This window comes from Enhydra lutris, unplaced genomic scaffold (genome assembly GCF_002288905.1).
Source record: "Enhydra lutris kenyoni isolate GAN:26980312 unplaced genomic scaffold, ASM228890v2 scaffoldscaffold5, whole genome shotgun sequence".
Classification (NCBI taxonomy): Eukaryota; Metazoa; Chordata; class Mammalia; order Carnivora; family Mustelidae; genus Enhydra; species Enhydra lutris.
In genome coordinates, this window is record NW_019154089.1 from 596,281 (window position 1) to 615,464 (window position 19,184).

The window sequence follows — 19,184 nt, forward strand, 5'->3', positions numbered from 1 at the left end:
TAACACAGAACTTGGGGTGTCTCATTTAGGGGTGGCTTTAGGAGCCAGGCAGAGAAGCTTAAGAACTTTTGGTGGCATGAGAATTGAAAAGTGCTTGCTGGTATGGCTCTGCCGCCAGTTACTGTATTTTGTATGTTCTTCTTTGCCTTGATATGTGTTTTGACTTCTCTATCAGCCTGAAGCATTTTCTTGTTTTCTCTTCTAGAGTGCCTATACATAAAACCAGGAAGTTCCACTGTATTAAACATGAAAGTTTAATGAATGTTCTTTTCAGAGGGTTGTTTTTCCTTCTCTATTGCATCAGATTCTTGGCATAGCCTATAGTTTGGCCAAGGCAATCCGCTCTAGTGTTCCTCTGTTTAGCTTGTTAAACACATTGGCTCTTCATACTTAGGACTGTGGAACTAAGCCCAGAATTAGTCACACATTTATAATGATTACTCTGCTGATTCAACGATACCACAGTATTACAGGAGGCACTCCCACCCACTCCTGTGTCCCAACCCAAATAAAAACATAAAACACTGTAACCAAATAAGTCTTTAGATAAAAGCCAGGAAGCACAAAAGAATGTGAAGTTGAGAATTTGGGTGTCCCTAGGTTTGTTCAGTGTCATCTGATTGCAATCCTATGGTCCTTATTGATACTTATGATCTATAAGGAGCTAACCCCAGCAAAGGCCTATCTACTAAAGTCACATAAGACACATTGCAGGGGCTTGAAACTTAGTCCTACTTATAAAATGATATGGAAGAGAACAAGGAAATAAGGACTGTTTAACACAAAATAGGTAGATAACTAGTCTTCAAAATGCTTTTTCAATGCAGTCTAAAAAAGATCTCTAAGGTGTAACATGTGAGACGCCTGTTAGAAATACAGTAGTAACAACTTGATTCAATAGGACTGTGGATTGGGTAATACCTGCATGACCACTGAAAGGATCACACCCCACTTCTAAACACTGTTCATCTTTTTATTGAATATTCTGGTAAATATTTCACATTAATACAGGCTACATTAAGTAGAGCCACTATATGACAAGAAATTTACTCAACTTTTTCCTTTTAAGTATGTAAACAATTGTACATGTATTTACCACCCTAAAAGGTTGAAACATGTAATCATCTAATTCTCTTCTGCATACAAGTAGCATTCGGTATGTTTAGCCAAAAGCACTAAGTTCAAAATGGCTAAACTAACCAGAGAACATAATCAGGTGGATAGGAAATCACTTCGTTCTTATACAATGGGCAATCAAATCTCCATTGCTAACGCCTCAGAGAAATTTTCTTAGTTAGGCACATTAAAAAAAAAAAAAAAAAAAAATCCCCAGGGTTCTTCCAAGGTCATAGGTTTCTCAAACAAGGCTAAAGAATAAGACCTTCTAACTTAGTTGACATATTTGAGATGCATGTTTCCAATATGAGGAGCCCACGTGCCAGGCCAAATCTGAAAAGGGGGAGGAAAAATTGGAATTTCTAATTAGGAATCTTTAGACAGTTACAAAATGAAAATATAAATGCAATGGCAATTCACTGTTTCTGCCTAGGAAGAATGCACATACATGAGATAAAATGTTTAGAAGCATCACACTGTTACTGAAAAACTTAGTTCAGATGAAGGTGGTCAGATGTCATGACTTGATATTCAGAATTTGCATTACCCGAAGAATTAAAAGAGTGACATGACAAAATAAGAGAGCACTAAGTCTATTTTACCTGCTGGGCATCAGTGCATTCAGTAGAATTTTGAATAACTTTTATCATAGGGTTCCAAGCAGGATCTGGGTTGTGAAGTCCATTAAACAGAGGTCCACCTGGAACATCAGCAAGCTGAGGATGAGAGGGTATTATGGTGCCTCCATACATGGAAATTGGCAGACCCTATGAAAGAAAGCAAAAAGCTTAATCCTGAAGGTAAATGATGTTTCTATAATACCAGCTTAGCTCTCTCCAATTTCCTTTCATCCACAAAACTCCTGCGGATCCTTTAAAAATACAGAATCATGCAGTGTTGAAAAACCAAAAGTGGTTACCTGCATTAGCAACACTTTTCAACAAGAAGAAAATCCCCCCAACTAAATCCAGTATCAAATCATCAGGAAATTTCTCAACTTTGATGAACACACACAGAATACCCTCAACTTTTCTGTATTTTAGTTTCATCAGTAAGTTTGTGCTAAGAAGAAAAGGGAAACTCTACGAAAAGACCTGGCCAAGTCATGGAAACAAGCTTGTTACATCAAAAGGGAGAATTATTTCAATATAAACTATTCCTTAACATTGGCTGGCAAAGTGTTAAACAAGTTACAGTGATGTTTGTTGACTCACTTTAGAAAAATCCAGAAAACTGCTTGCCATAGGTTGATGAAAAATGTTAGAGGGGGCTACCATTCCAGAATCATCTCTCTCCATTGGTTGATGCTGGGAGAATGTGCTTGGGTCTGATAATTGTTGATGCATTGGATGGTTCCCTATCACAGACTGTGACCAACCTGATAAGCCTTCTGGAAAGAAGAATTGAGGACAGGGTTTGATATTTATTGGAGTAAAATAACAAAATATTACTACTTGAACTTTTTTCATACTGAATTTTATCACACTCATTCCTCTGAGAAGCTCAGTGCATGTTGATGACAATCTTTGCAAACCGAAACAAACCAGTTCCTGGAAAACTGAGTGAAGTCCTTTGAATACCCCAAATATTCTACCTAGTCCTTTGAAAGAGAGCACTTATGCTCTCTGAAAGAACATAAATGATTATCCCATTACTGGAAAGCTTAAAAGGGAAAGGAAGTACACTTTGAATCTTTTAGTTCTAATCTATACTTATTTTTATTATATATATTACAGATATTATTATGTATAAACCAAACCAACATTCCAAACTCTGAGACTGGACTGAATTCTTCGAAGGTATAAACACCCATACTGACTGTTAAGTGTAGGAACTAAGCCATTTTGTTTTAAGGAACTAAGTTTTATTTATTTATTTATTTATTTATCATTATTATTTTTAAAACATTTTATTTATTTGACAGAGATCACAAGTAGGCAGAGAGGCAGACAGAGAAGGGAAGGGAAGCAGGCTCCCTGCCAAGCAGAGAAGCAGAGATCCTGGGGCTCGATACCAGGACCCTGGGATCATGACCTGAGCCGAAGGAAGAGGCTTTAACCCACTGAGCCACCCAGGCTCCCAAGGAACTAAGTTTTAATGGCAAAATCCCACAACTTACTGGAGATATCCTTCCAGAAAGAAGACAAGGCAACTATACCTGACATAGCGTTGACACCAAATGACCAAATTCCACTGTGTCCAACAGGAGCAACAAAACTGGTCCCCACAGGGGCTTGTGCGACAGACCCTCCTTGCCGAATCCGGGCTAGCCTCTCTGTTCCAATGGGGGGAGGTATCTTTCGATCCTGACTGGCACTGCCTCCTTTTGGTTGGCCCAAAGTTGGTGGGGCAGAGGTGGCTGAAAGAGGTGAAGATGATCCCGAAGAAACAGATGGAATAGGAGAGTCACCTGGTGGCAAAATATTTCTCTATTGTTTTATTACATTAAAAACTAATTATAAGAATATGAGAAACCTTGTTGGAAAGACCTATTTCACAACACAGGTTCTGTAAGAAAAATTTCATTTTATAAAATCTTTCAAGTGAAAGCACATAAGTTCTATGAATATTATCCTACACTACTTCCGTACATACAAAATACAAGCAAATACTCTAAAAATTGTTTTCCAGATTGCTGAACAAAGCTAAAAAGGATGAAAGCCATATTAATTTTTATTCTAGTTCTAAATAGTCTTCTCAAAACATAACCTGTCAGATTTTAAATTACTTAAATGTGGCAATGTTTGTAAAATAACTAGCATATTGTGTGGAAAAGAGTTGGTGGCCTTCTCTATTTAGCTGTTCTCTTTTTTTCTCTTTCTATGGCCCTTTTTTTCCATAACGAAGAAAGGTTATATGTTAGCAAATATCTTGGATTCAATTCATGGCTTTGTTTCCTAATGGGATTCTCAGATAATGTTGGTAGTATTCCCTGTCAAAAGGACCAATACTCATTGACTGCCTCAAGAAGCTCATTTTAAAAAATCAAATCCTGTTCAAGTACTGTGAGTACTTCACCTGTTCTAAATATTGAGAAAAATAAGAACAAAGGCATATGTTCACTTATAAGTGGTAATAATTTGGTTTCCTAAAATGTAAAAATAAGCTAAGAATCATACCAAATTGATTAGATACATAAATCTACTTTTCGGACTTAAGAAATTATTTTGCAATACTATCCTCAAAGGGTCCTTTTTATAAAACTAGGTGTAGTACCTATTTTCTTGATCCAACTCCTTGTGTAAACATTTCTGGCTTGGAAGGACAGCTTGACCCCTCTCAAGTTTTCTATCCTACAAATGACAATTTTTGACAGGCCTGCAATTCAAACCTTAGGTATCTGAATACCATCATACCATCAACGTTAGTTTACTAAACTTTTACTAGAGTTACTATGCAGTGTTTCCTGAAACAAATGGTTTAATAGCTTATTCAAGACTCTTTGGGAAGAGTTCCTTCAGAATTCCTACATGAGTTTGAGGCGCTTGTCCAAGGATGGGGGGAAAAGTGTTGCCTGTTGAAACTCGGAGTCCCAACAGGAGCTGGCCCTTGCAGGAAAACCCGTGTTCCTGGGATGCCGGAAAAACTTGTCAGAGGAGCAGAAGAGGAAGATGGGGAGCTGCCTGATGGATCAATGGATGGTAAGCCTGAAAGAAATCAGGTCCAAGACATCCAATTAGCCAAGGTTTTAAAACTGAAAGTCCAAAGTTTACTTAATTCCTTTTTAAAAGAGAAGAAAGCAGGCAGTTTATTTCTGTAGATCACAGCAAAAATAAACCATGTATGTGGCCCTGTATTATGGCCCAAACCAATTTTACTCTTGCAGTCCTGACGAATCATCACCAAACAGCACTAGATATAGAGGAGTGAGCCCAATGTTTAAGAATGGCAGTCACCTGGAATGATGTTCTGGATAAATCTCAAAGCTTTCATTGGAGGGGACATGAAATGTGAGCATGTTGTGACTAAGTGGTACCAATTAATCACTTCTGCTTCCTCTTGTGGGGAAAATCTCAAAGTACAGCTGTTCATCAATATAAAATAGTTATTTCCTATGTGAGATGAATAACATGATCTACCAATGTTTCCTTCCTAATGAGGAAGAGTACCCTATTAAAGATAATTTCAGTATTCCATCTGATAAAAAAAAATCAACAATTGCATATGAAAGTTTTTATCTAGTTTGTGTAAATCTGAATTTAGCAGTCTTTTCAAATGCCACTGTTTTCTTTGGAGAATGCATTAGAGAAAGGGAACAAGTGTCTGGAAAAGGATTATAGGTACTTGTCTCAGGAAAAGATAATTAATATCAACATAAAAAAACTGTCAAACTTCTCTCAAGCAGGTCTTCATCCATTTAAAGTATGTAATTCAAAGGCTTTTAGCATATTCACAGAGCTGTGCAACCATCACCACAAACAATCTTAGAACATTTTTATCTTTCCTAAAAGAAACTCTGTACCCATTACCTATAACTCCCCATCCTCCAAACAACCAATTATAAACTTTCTGTCTCTATAGATTGGTCTATTCTGGAAATTTCATATAAATGCAATTATATAGTATGTGATCTTTTTGCCACTGGTTCTTTCACTTGGCATGGTGTTTTCAAGGTTCCGCCATCCTGTCGTGTGCATCAGTACTTCTCTCCTTTTTACTCTTGAGTAGTAATCCCATTATAGCAATACACCACATTTTATTTATGCATTTATCAGTTGAGGGACAGTGGGTAGTTTCCACTTTTGGGTTATTATGCTGCCATGAACATCTGTGTACTCATTTTTTGTGTAGACATGTTTCTCTTCCACCTACAAGTGGAATTACTGGATCATATGGTAACTACGTGTAACTTTCTGAAGAACTGTTAAAAACAGTTCTTCTCAAGTTGCTTTGAATTTCCACTTTGAATTTCCACCGACAGCATTTGAGGTTTCCAGTTTCTCCACATTCTTCTCTATTGTCTTCCATATTACTATTTCTTACCTGTGAATCAGGAGAATTAAACTATATCCATGAAGAAGAGGATCAACAAAAAAAACCAGACAGGAAGTTAAGGTAAAAGGCCAAGCCTACCAATCCTGGACCACAGAGGGAAGGTCCAGGATTAATGCTTGCTTTCTAAAAAATGATTATTTTTGACTAGCAGTAGATAATTTTGATGCTATAGATCCGAGTACTTAAGGTCCCCAAACCTCATTTTCTACCAAACCAGATGGATGATTTCCTTTCCTTTTTTCTAGAAATTCATAATCCATACATCTTCTGGGATGCAGTATGTGGAGTGCAAAGAGTTTAATACTGGAATATGAGAGATCTGAGGTCAAACTGGCTAAGGTACTGGGAAGTCACACATTAGTGCCAGTCAAGTCAAAGATTAATGCCTTCTACACAGAGCCTGAGCACTGGCAATACATTCTTCTTTCATCCTGTGGCCTCTGAAAACCTCTATTACAGTTTCCCCAAAATGAAAAGTTAAAATACATACTGATTTATAGAAAAAAAAATAGAAAATGGAAGAAAAAAAATCCCAGAGAATATTTTGGACCATAGATGCTCTTATGCAAGCTTATATATTTCCTTGAATATGATGAAACAGCTATGTTTTCCTGAAAAGACAAATGAATAAAAACATCTGAAATGAAAGCTAAGGCTACACCATATCCATAAACTCCCAAATTTTCAACACACAGATCAGTTTATAATTAGCAAAATGGAAGGATGGGCTACAAAAGACAGTTTTCCAAGGGGAAGAAAAGAGCTTCTTACCCCCACTCCACGTCTGCTGCGATTTCTCATTTGTTTTTCACAATAGTGGAGAATAGACTGAAATTTGGCTCCTAGATTCTAGAAAACAGACTCTGGTCTTCTAAATACCTTCAAGCCAACATTAGACTCCTATCTATCTATATCTTCTTTATAATGCCTCAGCAGCTAATTTGTAATTTCGAGAAACCGAAGTGCTGAATCTAAATTGGTTTTTTTAGAGTAAGAGCCCACGAATGATTGGATCTCTTTAGTCAACCCCATCTAATGTCAGTAATAAAGAACACTATCAAACAACCCTTAACATTCAGTCTGAGGACCCAAGACTGAGAACATAGAATAATGCAGATTAGGGACTGGTCCTTAACACCTTTGTAACACAAACTTTTTAAATATGAGAAATGCAAATACTAACTATGATTTTAAAAATGTCTACATGGGGCACCTGGGTGGCTCAGTGGGTTAAGCCTCTGCCTTTGGCTCAGGTCATGATCTCAGGGTCCTTGGACCAACCCTGCATTGGGCTCTCTGCTCAGTGGGGAGCCTGCTTCCCCCTCCCTCTCTGCCTACTTGTGATCTCTCTCTGTCAAATAAATAAATAAAAAATAAAAAGAAAACTCACTTAAAAAAAAAAGTCTATAAATGTGGAATCCTTGAAACATCCCGAGTCCCTTTTTAGTAATACCAACACACCAGTTCTTAGAAAATGGACTGACACAAGGTAAAACCTCCTTGCCGTGAGGGACAGAAACATCATCAAGACAACAGAAAGCAGCTCAATGTATGTAAGTGATTTACCTGTAGGTAGATTTCTGCCCACTCCATCAGCAATCATTAATGGGTATTTATGACACACTCTCATTTCTTTAAGATTACAGACTATTATGTATAAAAGAACGGCTTTCTTATTATCTTGGAGGATTTGGTTATGCCGATAGAGCCCCACACTAAGCTGCAGTAATAGTCATCATAACTTACCAACGGGACTAGTGGAAACTCGCTGGGAAGGTGGTCTGAAGCCAGGTGCCTTGGAGTTGTCAGGGTGCACATTTTCCAAGTGTCCAAGTACAGAGTTACCCAGGAACGCTGACTGAACAGTGAAAGAGGCATCTGCAGCAACTCGTGAGGACAGTGGACCATCTCCCCAACCCTGGTTAGCTGGCACCTGACCGCTATCAAAAAGACTACTGAAGTGATTGAAAAGTGTGGCCGGGCCGAATGTAGGTGGCAAAGATTTATTTGCCGGGTTAATGTGCATCTGAGAACCATTCATAATGTTCATGGCTGAAGAAAGCTGCACTGCAGCTGGTGGGCCTTGAGATGGTGTTAGAGGAACTGGATTTGTAACAAAAATAGACTGGGGATCCTGGTGTATAGTTGCATTTGGTACCACTGAGTAAAAAGAACCTCTGGGCTGCATTCGATGAGAAACTCGAGGTGCTGGTACAGCTAACTGAGGTAAATTACTGGTGTCCTGATTATCAGCAGCAACCAATCTGGGTGACGCCAGAGTCAATGGAGCAGGTTCTGCGTTAGATGCAAAAGGCATTGCCATGGGACTTAAATCAGAGACACTGGACGGCTGTGTCTCGTCCTGCGTGCTGCTGGAGGGAGGAGCAGGACTACCGGCCGGGTGCGCTTCTGGAGCTCCCGGGGTGTTGCTGGCAGAGCTACTGCAGCTATTGGCCGTTGAAGAAGGGGTGCACAGGTTCGCCAGGGCCTGCTCCTGTGTGGACACTTTCTCTTTGGGGGGTGGCATGGCAGAGAAAGATTCCATCTTTTGTGAAGAAAGCTGTGCTTGAGGAGTACTCGCAGGCAGAAACGTGGTGGGAACTTGCCCACTAGGGAGAGGTGCAGAGGAAACGGAAGGCAGGGAACTACAAGTGCTTGTCACAGAAGAAATCACTGTCACTGGAGGACTCGTCTTAGGCACACAGGCAAACAACTGCTTTCTGACTGATGGAGTCCGGGTGTTAGTCACACACAGCTGCTGACTGGCAGCAACTACGGAAGAGACAGTGATAGGACAATTGGCAGTAGCTAGTCCAGCAGACTCGGAGGGTAAGACAGTCCCGTTCTGGTTAGGTAGACGGCCTGCATTATTATGCTTTGGAGAGCTACTTGTGTTGCCAGGATTCACAGGTCTCACTGGGAATGGTCCCCAAGTGTTAGGAGAGGGTGAAAAGGTTCCTCCAAACTGGGCCATGGGCAAGCGAGGATGCCGAATCTGTTGCATAGTCTGAGCAGCCAGCAGGGCAAAATGAGGGTGGGGGTAAGCCAAGGGTAGAGAAACTGGGAAGGAAGAACGTACATTTGCTGGAACGTTCTTGTTAAGTTTATTAGTTGGCTGGAACGTTGATAATGTTGTCGCCTGTGATGTTACGAGAGCTGGAGCACCCAAAGGAAATGCATTTTTACTGGAAGCTGCTGTGGTGCCTACTCCAGATGAGAAGTTTGCATGGATGGATTTGGTGCTGGCAGGTGTTCTGATATGATTTTTAGGAATCAAGTCTTCCAGTTCCTTAGCAGGATCTTGAATAAGTGCATTGATAAGTTGAACTGCATATCTTGTTGATTCGGTACCGCCCCTGGGGAGAAAACAAACAAAACATGAAAATATGATCAAAGACCTAAAAACAGGTCATCTTAACATTAAATAAAATTCTTGATGGTACCATAACCTAACAAAAGTTAGCTTCTAAAAAACATTTAATTTCTACACAGAACGAGTAATACACATTTTTCACAATCACCTTATTGTGATCATTCTCTCGCCGTTCTTGTCTTTTTGTTTATCCACATCAATATGTGCGCCCGTAACGTCTTGTATAGCAGTGATGTTGCACCCTCCCCTTCCCATTATCCTGGAAACCACGGAAGCTGGAACAGACAATTTCTTTGACCTAGAAATGAAGACCACACATGAGCTTATGAAAGTAAATATCTTTTTTTTTTTTAAAGATTTTTATTTATTTATTTGACAGACAGAGATCACAAATAGGCAGAGCAGTAGGCAGAGAAAGAGGGGGAAGCAGGCTCCCTGCTGAGCAGAGAGACCAATGCAGGGCTGGATCCCAGGACCCTGAGATCATGACCTGAGCCAAAGGCAGAGGCTTAACCCACTGAGCCAACCAGGCGCCCCAAGCAAATGTCTTTATTTAAAAAGATGATTTGATGAGAATGTTCACAGACACCTGTAGAATAGTATTTCTTAAACCTTAAAGGGGCAAGTATTACAAGGTTTTGTTTTAGGAACTGACCTCTTCTCATACTGAACTTAATTTAGTGAAAGTAAAAATTCCTTTGTCATTTCAAATAAAATTATATTTTAAATAACCTGTGACCTAAGCATTTAAGTCTACCTCTAACATCGCACGTCAACTAAACTGCAATGACCCTAGGTACATACCCTTCCTAAATTTAAATAATGCAGGGTGCCTGGGTGGCTTAGTGGGTTAAGCCTCTGCCTTTGGCTCAGGTCATGATCTCAAGGTCCTGGGATCGAGTCCTTCATTGGGCTCTCTGCACAGTGGGGAGCCTGCTTCCCCCTCTCTAGAGAGGCCTCTCTGCCTACTTGTGATTTCTCTCTCTGTGTGTCCAATAAATAAATAAAATCTTAAAAAAAAGTAAATAATGCATAACATACTGTTAAACTTCATACCAAATAATAGAGGCTAGCTTATCAATATCAATAATTTATACTTAGCAATAAAAAACTAAAGCCTCAGATTTGAACTACATAAAAAGGAAGTCACACGTAGAACCTGGGACTTGCACTTATATGTGAGCTGAGCAGAGCTGGAGAGAAGACCAGATCTTGGGATCTGATAAGATGGCCTGGTTGTCCCTAAGGACTATTAAAGAAACCCAGTGTTTGCAGGCAGAAGCAGTTCTTAAGCATTAAAGCAGAACCAGATGAGAGCAACACCTACTATTTTCAAGTTCTCAGTGTTGGGCCCCAGGATTCCCCATGTCAGAGAGGGAGGGACCTTCACAAACCTGAATTATTCTGTCTAGAAGAATATCAATGGCAGCACTTGAGGTACTTTGCATGATCAAAATTTATCACACCTTAATTCTGGGAAGGATATATTCAGATATTTTGAGAGCTAAAGCACAGACTAGGCTATAGGCCATGAGCAATACTTAAATCAATCTGATCATCAAGTGTACATCACTTCTATTCTGCCAAGACCTCTTTTTGTTTCTGTTTAATGGACACAATCTTCAGGAACAGTACTGAATAAAAGCCCAGACATCTCAGTCCTTTGGCGATTTAATGCACATTAGCAAAGCTGTCTTGTCCTGCTTCCCTGTTGCAAAGCATGAACAGAGGCTAAAAGTATCATTTGGACTGTAAAAAATATTTGAAAGCAGTAGCCCTTCTGCTTTTATTCATTTCCCTGCTCATGGTTTAAGTATAAAGCACTGTGATGGGGTGTCTGGGTGGCTCAGTAGTTGGGTATCTGCTGTCGGCTCAGGTCATGATCCCAGGGTCACAGGATTGAGCCCTGTGTTAGGCTCCCTGCTCTGCGGGAAGCCTGCTTCTCCCTCTCCCACTCTCCCTGCTTGTGTTCCTTCTCTGGCTGTCTCTCTCTCTCTGTCAAATAAATAAAATCTTAAATAAATAAATAAATAAATAAAACACTGTGATTAAAGGTCCTCTTCTTCCTCTTTCTTTTTTGAGGGTGAAGGTAGTTTTATTTTAATTTTATGGGTGCCCTTCCCCCTTGGAGCAATTGCTTTGGTTAATAGCAGCTAACCAGTTCTTTAGAACATACTCTCCAGCAAAGCCTAACTTAATTTAAACACTGTAAATGGACCAAGTTGATTGTTTTTGCCAAAATGGGACCATTAAACAAACATCACAGCCCTCACTAATAACACTGTGACTTTGGTGCAGAACAGTCAGTATAAAATCTTCACTTTTAAAAGAAGTTTGTGACCATGCTGTATGGTTTGTCTGGAAATGTCTGTAATTATTTTGTTACTGTAAAGCCAACATATGTCATGTCATATAAAACACGCTGTAAAATTTACATATTGCTTCTCATTTTACTTAAGCCAACTCTGGATGTATGGCACAAATAATAACCACATTCAAATTATTCATTAATTACTGGTCACTACCTCATTAGACAAGAATCTATGCGTGGTCTATGACAGTTAAAAAGATAAGACTAATTCTACTTACCTTCGTACAACTTCTTTCCACCCTTCTTCTCTTTTCTGTCCCCTTTTGGGGCTAGTTAGATTCAGCTTTATGTTTGGAGAACTTAATGGCAATGGCATTGACTTAAAGCTTGTTGATAAGGAATTAGAATTCGTTTCACCTTCAAGTCTGAGAAGAAAGAATTAATCAAGTCCAATAAAACAAATTTTAATATAGAAACTCAAGAGACCATTTATTGTCAAAGTTATGCTGAAATGTTTGAATTAAAATTTGGCACATTAGTTCAGAAAAGCAGAAAAACAGGGCAAAAAGTTCATCATCTACTTCAGTATGAAAACAGACTCAGAAGCCAGAAGCTGGACTATAATCAATAAAAATGACACAGTGAAAATAAAAATCAAAATATGCTAGTATTTTCAACTTCAAAATTTAATCATAAAAATTTCTAATAATCTCACTTAAAAAAATGGCACACGATTAGGACATTAGTGAATTTTGGTTCTGAATACTGAAGACAGATAATGTGGTAGACCTAAATTGTTTAACACAATTTGTGCTAAAAAATGTACTCAAATTTTTGTGCCAGTCATGAAAAAGGAAGGTAGATGCAGAGTTAACAAATCAGAAAAATTTACCGTGTTTGAGTTTTGGAAGTAGCAGTACTTGTCTTTTCTTCTTGGGAATGGAGTAGCAGTGACGGGTATCTCCTATCATTAGAGGAATTCACATCCATAGTGAAATTTAACTCTTGGCTTTTACCACCACTGCTACTCTCACTGTTGCAGTCTGTGCTGTCCAAGTTATCCGAGTCACTATTCCCACCTGTACCACCACCTCTGGGTTCTCCATTTATTTTATTTTTATCAGCTTTTTGCTGTGCTAAGGATATATGTTGTTCTGGTAATATTAAATGTGCAGTGGGAGGGGTCTCCTTTGTTTTATTCTTCTTATTTTTCCGATTGGTGCTAGGAGTTGTCACCACGTTGGCCCTTTTTTTCCCAAACACATTTGTAAATGTTGCAGATGTTGCAGAAATTCCGATTGTGGTGGTGGTTGTTGCACTAGGAGGTTCTATGGGAACTTCTTGCTCCACTGAAATTATCAAAATGATAAAAATCACACTGACAGCCACAGAGCTCAAAACAAACTACGACAAGATATACATAATAATTCCAGCCTTTAAGTCATCTTTTCCTTTCACCAGTATTCACTAGCAAATAAAGAAATCTTCATTGTTAGAACAAATGTACTATATCCAATTTTGATGTCTAACTCAGTATAAAAACATTCACAGCATAACACTCTTAAGATCTGAGGTGCTAGTATTATGAACTAACCAAAAATCACAATATAGTTTAAATTCTGGGAAATTTTCGTAATTTGGCTATTGTTGGTAAGATATAAATTTTGGGGTGCATGTTCCCCTTTGATTTAGTAGCTAGAAAGTTATTAGGCACTAAGCAAAACAGGTCAGTCAGAGAAATACAAATACCATATGATTTCATTCATATGTGGAATTTAAGAAATGAAACAAATGAGCAAAGGGGAAAAAAGGAGAGAGAGTGACAAATCAAGGAACACCCTTAACTGTAGAGAATAAACTGATAGTTACCAGAATGGAGGTGGGTGGGGGGATGGGTGAAATGGGTGATGAGGATTAAGGACTGCACTTGTGATGAGCACTGGGTGTTGTATGCAAGTGCTGAGTCACTTAATTACACACCTAAAACTAATATTACACTATGTTAATGAACTGGAATTTAAATAATTTTTTAAAAAAATTCCAGGAAATTCTCAGATAGTATTTTTTTTTTAGATTTTTTTTTATGTATTTTTTAAAGATTTATTTATTTATTTGACAGACAGAGATCACAAGTAGGCAGAGAAGCAGGCAGAGAGAGAGAGAGGAGGAAGCAGGCTTCCCACTGAGCAGAGAGCCCGATGTGGGACTCGATCCCAGGATCCTGGGATCATGACCTGAGCTGAAGGCAGAGGCTTTAAACCATTGAGCCACCCAAGAACCCCTCAGATAGTATTTTAGAATTAGAATTCAAATAGAGAACAACTACTTGACTACTACAAGCATTGCTAGAATGTACAAAAAACAATCTGCGAATAATAAACCCCAGCCCTCTATAGCTTTGAGCCTGAACCTTAGCTCAAAGCTTATTGAGGCATTGGACCTCTCCCCAATTTCCAAATGGAGGAGGAAAGGGTAGGACAGAACCTGAAGAGAAGCTGGCAAATCTCTTTACTGTATCACATTTAGGACATACATGTTTTACAGAGTGACTTAAATTAAAACTGAACTTCAAATTACATGCTTGCCTTCCTTCCACTTTCTGTTTCTCTGTATCACTTTACAATGTAAAGTATTAAAAAATATCTACTATAAAAGCCAACTGTCAATTTCAGATTAAAGTATTGAATATCTATCCAGAATTAGAGTAAGAAGTACTCAAAATGAAGTTGACAAACACAATTTTATCACTAATTTGGAAGGGTCATTTCTTACCATCTTCATCGTTCTCCTCTTCATCTTCATCCTCTGGTAGTTCTGAATTCTCCTTAGGTTTATTTTCCTCATCTTCTTCCTGCTTCCTTTTCTGCTCCTCCTTTTTCTTTTTTCTCTTTTCTTTTCTTTTCTCTCTTTTAGCTGCAAGAGCCTGCTTTCTGCTCTCCTCTCTTGACTGCAAATTAAGAAGGCATATCATTTAGCCAATAATGCAATCATTTAAAATAAATAATGAATATTTTTGTTTATGATAGGTGGGGCTTCCCAGGGATGCCAGTCTCAAAACATGTTTATAAAAGCACCAAAAAAAAAAAAAAAAGATAAACTGGACATCATTAAAATTAAGTTTCTGTATTTCAATGGAACCATCAACAAAGTAAAAAGACAACACATAAAATGGGAAAAAAATTTTTGCAAATCCTACATCTGGTAAGGGATTTGTATCAAGAATATATAAAGAAGTCCCATGACTCAATAATAAAGAGACAAATAACTCAATTTAAAAATACACAAAGGACCTGAACAGGCATTTCCTCAAAGACGATATATGAATAGCCAAAACATATGAAGACAGATGCTCAATAACTACTAGACATCAAGGAAAAGCAAATCAAAATTACAAGATAACCACTCCCTATCCGCTAGATAGCTATAAGAAAGACAGACAATAGCAAATACTGGTGAGGATGAGGAAAAACTAAAACCTTCAAACACTGCTGGTAGGAATGTAAAATGGTATAGCTTCTTTGGAAAACAATCTGATGTTCCTCAAATGGTTAAACAAAGAATTACCATATGATCTAGCAATTCCCTTCTTAGACATATTATATATATATACATATATATGTATATATGTATAGGCATATCTACATCTATATACAGATGGTGTATATATATGGTATATATACACACCCAGAGAAATGAAAACACATTCATACAAAAACTTGTACCTGGTGGTCACTTTGGCAGCACATATACTAAAAAATCTCTAACAATATAGAAGATCAACACGGTACCTCCACAAGGATAAGAGGCAAATTCATAAAGCATTCCATATTAAAAAATATATATATTGTGTATGTATGAAGTAGAAATAACCTGAATGTCCATCAACTAATGAATGGATAAGGATAAATAAATATGTGTGTATATAATGGGATATTATTTAGCAATAAAAAGAAATTAAGTATTGATATATGTGACAACATGACTGAACCCTGAACACACTATGAAGTGAAAGAAGCTAGTCACAGAGGAACAAATATTATATGATTCCATTTATAGGAAATGTCCAGAATAGGCAAATCCATAAAGACAAAATACAGTTTAGTGGTTATATAGGATGGAGGGACTAAAGGGGGTGACGCTTAAAGGGTGTAGGGTTTCTTTTTAGGATTGTGAAAATATTCAAAAATTGACTGTGGTGATAAATGCAGAACTCTATGAATGTACTGAAAGCCACTGAATTATATGCTTTATTTGTTTGAAAATATATGCATATTTTAAGAGTGTATTTACTTGAGAAAGAAACAGAGAGCACAAGCAGGGGGAGGGGAAGAAGGAGAGACACAAGCAGACTCTCCGCTGAGCCGGGGGCCTCATGCAGGGCTCCACCCCAGGACCCTGAGATCACAACCCGAACTGAAGTCAGATGCTTAACTGACTGAGCCAGTCAGTCACCCATGAATTGTAGACTTTAAATGGGTGAACTGTATGATATGTGAATTAAATCTTAGTAATGCTGTTAAAAAATACATTTATGTAGCATCTGTTTATTGCTATATAGTCAGCTATACGATAGCTGACTAAAATGCAACTATCATGATCTTATAAACTACTAAAAAATTTCACTGTAAAAATACTGAACAGAGGCTATTATAAAAATTGTTTTCCTACTTTATAGAATTTTTTAAAGCCACAGACATAATTCTGATCACTTTTAGGTTTTGCTGTGGCTAGTATCAGAAAATGCCATTTTTTTTTTTTTTTTTTTTTTTTTTTAGAAAGGGGAATGTAATAAGTTGCTAGCATCATGATGAAAGTTTTAAACAAGTAGAAAACACATCAAGTGATTTATCCTTCTAGGGTAATTAAGTAATGCATTTTCCTCAGAATTAAAATTTATCATTTTGAGGCATAAACTGATTATTCTTTGAAACTTTTATTTATCCGAATCAGAAGTCGGCAAACTGTGATCTGAATGTCAAGTCCAGTCTACCATCTGTGTTTATATGACTTGAAAGCTAAGACTGGCTTTGACATTTTTAAATGGTTGAAAGAAATAAAATGAGTATTTTGTGACACTTGAAAAAAAATTGTACGAAATTCAAATTCCAGTGTTCAAACATAAAGTTCTATTGGAACACTGTAATGCTCATTCACTTAGCTATTGCATATAGTTGCTTTTGTGCTACAACAACAGAGCTGAGGACTCATGACAGACACCATATGGCCTACAAAGCTGAAAATATTTACTATTTAGAATTTTATAGAAAAAGTTGGCAATTCACTATGTAAATGAGAAAGGACTGAGAGAAGAGATTGCATATTTAGCTAAAAACTGAATTTCATCACCCTGTTGGCATAAGAACAAATTGGCTAGCCATTTAGGGAATTGCTGACCATAACCCTGGGTAGTTACACAAAAAACAAAATTATAGACATGAAAGGTACCTTAATAGTCATCTAATTATGAACTCTGCTTTATTTTAAAATGAATATAACTTTTTTCCCTTCTGACTTTTAACTGTAATCTTAAGGTTTATACTTTTCCCCCTAATATAAGCAATGAATGTCCTTTTATGTTCACATCTTTTGAGCATTTGTCTAATTATTCACCTTAGGCTAAGTTTCTATAAGTGGAATGATTGGTGGGAATATGGGTATCCACCCTTTTATTTGGGAAAGCACTTCCATTAATAGCTATAGTGATTTACACCATATATCAAAAATCATTCACTAGAGTGCTAATCCTTCCTCACCCTTGCCATCAATGGCTATTATCTAATCTTTTTTTTTTTTTTAAGATTTTACTTATTTATTTGACAGAGATCACAAGTAGGCAGAGAGGCAGGGAGAGAGAGAGAGAGGAGGAAGCAGGCACCCTGCTGAGCAGAGAGCCCAATGCGGGGCTCGATCCCAGGACCCTGAGATCATGACCCAAGCCGAAGGCAGAGGTTTAACCCACTGAGCCACCCAGGCGCCCCTTATCTAATCTTTAAATTTTAACTTTGCCAATGTGGTAAAAAAAAAAAAAAAAAAAAAAAAAAATCATTGAACATTTGCATTTCTTTTTCTGTGAACTGCCCATTCATGTTGGATCATTTTTTATTCTGGGCAAGTTATGCTTTTCTCATTGATTTGTAAGCAACCTTTTCTTCTGTTCTTAGCTTATATGTTTTTTGGATTTTTTGTTTGTTTTTAGAGAGAGAGGTGCAGGGAAGGGCAGAGGGAGAGGGAGAAATAGAATCTTTTTTTTTTTTTTAAAGATTTTATTTATTTGACAGACAGAGATCACAAGTAGGCAAGGGAGGCAGGCAGCAGAGAGAGAGGAGGAAGCAGGCTCCCCGCTGAGCAGGGAGCCTGATGCAGGGCTCAATCCCAGGACCCTGGGATAATGACCTGAGCTGAAGGCAGAGGTTTAACCCACTGAGCCACCCAGGCGCCCCGGAGAAAGAGAATCTTAAATAGACTCCATGCCCAGTACAGAGTCCAATGCAGGGCTTGATCTCACAACCCTGAGATCATGACCTGAGCCAAAATCAAGAGTTAGACATTTAACTGACTGGGCCACCAGGTACTCCATTTTTTTTTTTTTTAAAGATTTTATTTATTTATTTGACAGAGAGAGAGACCGCAAGAGAGGGAACACAAGCAGGAGGAGTGGAAGAGGGAGAAGCGAGAGGGAGAAGCAGGTTTCCTGCAGAGTGGGAGCCTGATGTGGGGCTCGATCCCAGGATCCTGGGATGATGACCTGAGCCAAAGGCAGACACATAACAACTGAGCCACCCAGGTGCCCCAAGGCACCCCATGTTTTATTCTTTTTCTTTTTTAAGTAAGAGATTCAAGATTTTAGTATCTCTCAAAATAATTTTTTTCTTCTTTTAATCATCAACAAGATAATCTTCATGTTAAGCTATCTCTTGCATTCCTAAAAGAACTCTACTTGATCATAGTCTTTGTTCTTTTAATACAACTTGTGGATTGAACAGCAACACCCTCATTTTCCAGGTAACCAGACTGACCCTCAGAAAAGCAATTTTTTTTTAAACGTTTTCCATTATACCACACAACCTAGGATATTAGACACTTACTCTTTAAGTGAGGATCTAATAAACCACTAACAGCACACATCTTATAATTAACAAAAGATTTCCAATGTTTAAAAAATTTTTTCTCAAAGTAATGTTAAAACCACTTAGGTAGAGGCACCTGGGTGGCTCAGTTGGCTAAGCATCTGCCTTTGGCTTAGGTCATGATTTTGGGGTCCTGGGATAGAGCCCCATGTAGGGCTCTCTGCTCAGCAGGGAGTATGCTTCTCCCCCCCCCCCCCCCCGCTCATTCTCTCTCCCTCTCTCAAATAAATAAATAAATAATCTTAAAAAAAAAAAAAAAAAA

At 38.1% G+C, this 19,184-nt stretch overlaps 1 protein-coding gene across 2 annotated transcripts in view; it reads right to left on the reverse strand.

The window, feature by feature from the left end:
* Positions 1-322: 322 nt before the first annotated feature.
* Positions 323-19,184, reverse strand: part of LOC111140800 (ankyrin repeat and KH domain containing 1) — a 122,042-nt gene continuing 103,180 nt past the window's right edge. Inside the window, exons 25-34 of one of the 2 annotated variants that reach the window (XM_022492979.1) lie at positions 14,568-14,742; positions 12,688-13,144; positions 12,074-12,220; positions 9,633-9,782; positions 7,858-9,467; positions 4,587-4,763; positions 3,275-3,475; positions 2,331-2,506; positions 1,719-1,883; positions 323-1,449 (exon numbers count right to left, since the gene is read on the reverse strand). In XM_022492979.1, coding sequence (XP_022348687.1) covers positions 1,390-1,449; positions 1,719-1,883; positions 2,331-2,506; positions 3,275-3,475; positions 4,587-4,763; positions 7,858-9,467; positions 9,633-9,782; positions 12,074-12,220; positions 12,688-13,144; positions 14,568-14,742 — 3,318 coding nt within the window. In that variant the 3' untranslated portion in view covers positions 323-1,389. Of the gene's footprint in view, positions 1,450-1,718; positions 1,884-2,330; positions 2,507-3,274; positions 3,527-4,586; positions 4,764-7,857; positions 9,468-9,632; positions 9,783-12,073; positions 12,221-12,687; positions 13,145-14,567; positions 14,743-19,184 lie in introns of both variants that reach the window. The other variant, XM_022492978.1, reaches the window with a different exon arrangement.